General features: G+C 39.7%; 1 protein-coding gene across 2 annotated transcripts in view; it reads left to right on the forward strand.

The window, feature by feature from the left end:
• Nucleotides 1-2,523, forward strand: part of tspan18a (tetraspanin 18a) — a 28,093-nt gene that overhangs the window by 22,704 nt on the left and 2,866 nt on the right. For both annotated transcript variants that reach the window (XM_066647475.1, XM_066647476.1), the window contains exon 3: nt 1,690-1,785. In XM_066647475.1, coding sequence (XP_066503572.1) covers nt 1,690-1,785 — 96 coding nt within the window. The remainder of the gene's footprint in view (nt 1-1,689; nt 1,786-2,523) is intronic.

Below are 2,523 nucleotides of genomic sequence, written 5' to 3' on the forward strand. Positions count from 1 at the left end.
AATACATATCACAAATCTTTAAAAAAATACAGGTAGAATTGCATTGTGGCTCAAGGATTATATCATATCTTAGGTGCTGCAGCTAATGGCATATAACTATTGCTCAGTGAAAAAGGTCAGTCTGTGGATGTGAACTTAATCCCTTCAGAAGTGATGTCCATACACACACACACACACAGCCACACACACAGGCTGGACCTGTTGGATTATCACAACTCAGCAGGGCTCCTCAGAGCTCCCCTCTATCCTGCGTTTCACAGCACCTGACTGGGGTTCCCAGAAAATGACTTTTGGAAAAGCTGACTGGAAGGATTATTAAATTACGCCTGAGCTGTCCTACACAAAAAGAGCTGGAATTATTCATAGCGGTTTTCTGTTGGAGTCTCTGAAATCATCCAGCTGCTTGGAGCTATTTTTGCAGGCAAACCCTGCTACAGGGAACTGGCTGACTGCTATAAGTCACTGCAGTACTGACCGCAAGCCAAGCACAGTTGGAGTCAAACTGTTAAATGTTAGGTGCACTGGGGCATCATTCTATCCCTAGGGTCAGCCTATGAAGCAGCAAGAGTATTAAACTACCTGCTAGAGGTAAACCAAAAGCCCACTGCACTAATGAACAGTCTTCCCATTAACCTAAATTCCCTCTAATGGCCTGTAATTATCCAGAGTGCATTGTCAGCTAGGGACATCTATTCACAGAAGCCCCACCTACCCTCCGTCTTATTAATGTAAAGGGTTCTCTGCAAGAAATGCATTTAAAAAAAATTCTCATTTACTGTAACTGAAATGCTGGCTGCCGAGCAAAGAAACAAATGGCCAGAACAACTGAAAATTACTATTTATTTATGACTAGCTGAAAGTAGAACTATTACTTAGCATTATCTTAGTAGACTCAGAGGACTTCTTAGTGCATACTTCGTTTTGTAACTTTTTCATGGGTGACTTGATTGAATAATATTTTGCCTAGAAGTGATGGCTGGTCTCCATAGACTTATTACATCATAAGAAAACATGTAAAGAGAAGGCCAGATTTATTAGCTGCATTCACAGGATCACATGGGCAGGCTATAACATGCGGCATGTGGTCTGAGGAGGTGGGAGGACATGTTTATTTAGACTGTTGAGTCCTGCTCCTGGTGTGAACAGGACCAAATGTGCTTCGACAGTCCTGATGGTGTTTTTCTGCCGCTCCAGCACTCCTACTCGTGTCCATTTTCAATACTCGTCCATATTTCATTGCATAAACAAGTCATGTTCCAGTGTGTCAGCTTTTAAGCCTGGCTTTTTTGTATCTGAGTTTCAAGCTCAAATGAACATGGAATTTTTAGAGTCCTAGCTGGTGATGTAACTACACAAGACATTGGAAATCTGATTAGAAGAATTAATTTTAACTTCCAGTGGAAATTAATTCAGAAGCTGTCAGTGACACTGATATATATAATCCCCCCCTCCCCCCCCCCACCCCCACCCCCACCTTGCTTGAACACAGGGTGCCTGTTCTGATGCAAATTGATGCATTTTTGAGTGAAGAAGTCACAAAATGATAGAATTCATCTTAATTAAGTTAAGAGCACAAGGATCTCGCTTTTCACCCCACACACATTTAGAGACCCATCCCCACTCCTTCAAATAGAGTCTGTGTATCTGTGCCTTTTGTACAATGACAGTCCTTTTACTGTGTGTCCTCAGGGGCAAGGAGAGGCTTCTGCAAGAGGCACAGCCATGGAGGGGGACTGCCTGAGCTGTATCAAGTACCTCATGTTCATCTTCAACTTCTTCATATTTGTGAGTTTTTATAGTCTTTTTCAATCTTGCTTGAACTTCTGAGACCTTTTCTGTGTTAGATCTTTAATGTGAGATGATTCTCTTGTTATGTGTGAGGCTTTTACTCCTGGCACATATACTTAGTGGCACAGGCAAAACATGATGATTCAGGCATTAAATTATGTTTGAATGTAAAACTTCCAGGTTTCTCAAGCACCTTTGATGTTTAATAGATAGTTTCTGGGCTTGTGTGCAGTCAGCAGCTCTTGTTTTCCTAAAACCATATGTGGTTCAACAGAGATTGTGAAACTCCAAAATAATTGTCACCTTCTATCAACTATCAACTTTAAAGGAAGCGCATTCATCTTGAGCCAAAGAGTTTTGGTTAGGCTCAAGAACACATTTTTTCTTCTTTGCAGAGAAAATTGTATTAGCAGTCCTGTGAACTTCCATTTTGTCACACTAATGGTGTGAAAAATAGAAAAGTAGTGCCAAGTCATATGGCCTGAAGGCTTTTTCTGATCCATGTATTCTGAGTTATATTACCTTAGAAAATCCAATCCTGCCACAGTCCTTCAGGAATAATACTACAAAATATTCCACTGAATATTTTGTATTGTCTAGGTATGTAACAATATATATATATATAATAACTAATTCGCTATTCAGTTCTTCTTATGAAATGAATATGAAAATATTCAAAATATGAAAATAATATATCTTTCTTCATTTTTACATAATCGAGACAAGACCCTTTAT

Source organism: Hoplias malabaricus, chromosome 16, assembly GCF_029633855.1.
Source record: "Hoplias malabaricus isolate fHopMal1 chromosome 16, fHopMal1.hap1, whole genome shotgun sequence".
NCBI classification, from domain to species: Eukaryota; Metazoa; Chordata; class Actinopteri; order Characiformes; family Erythrinidae; genus Hoplias; species Hoplias malabaricus.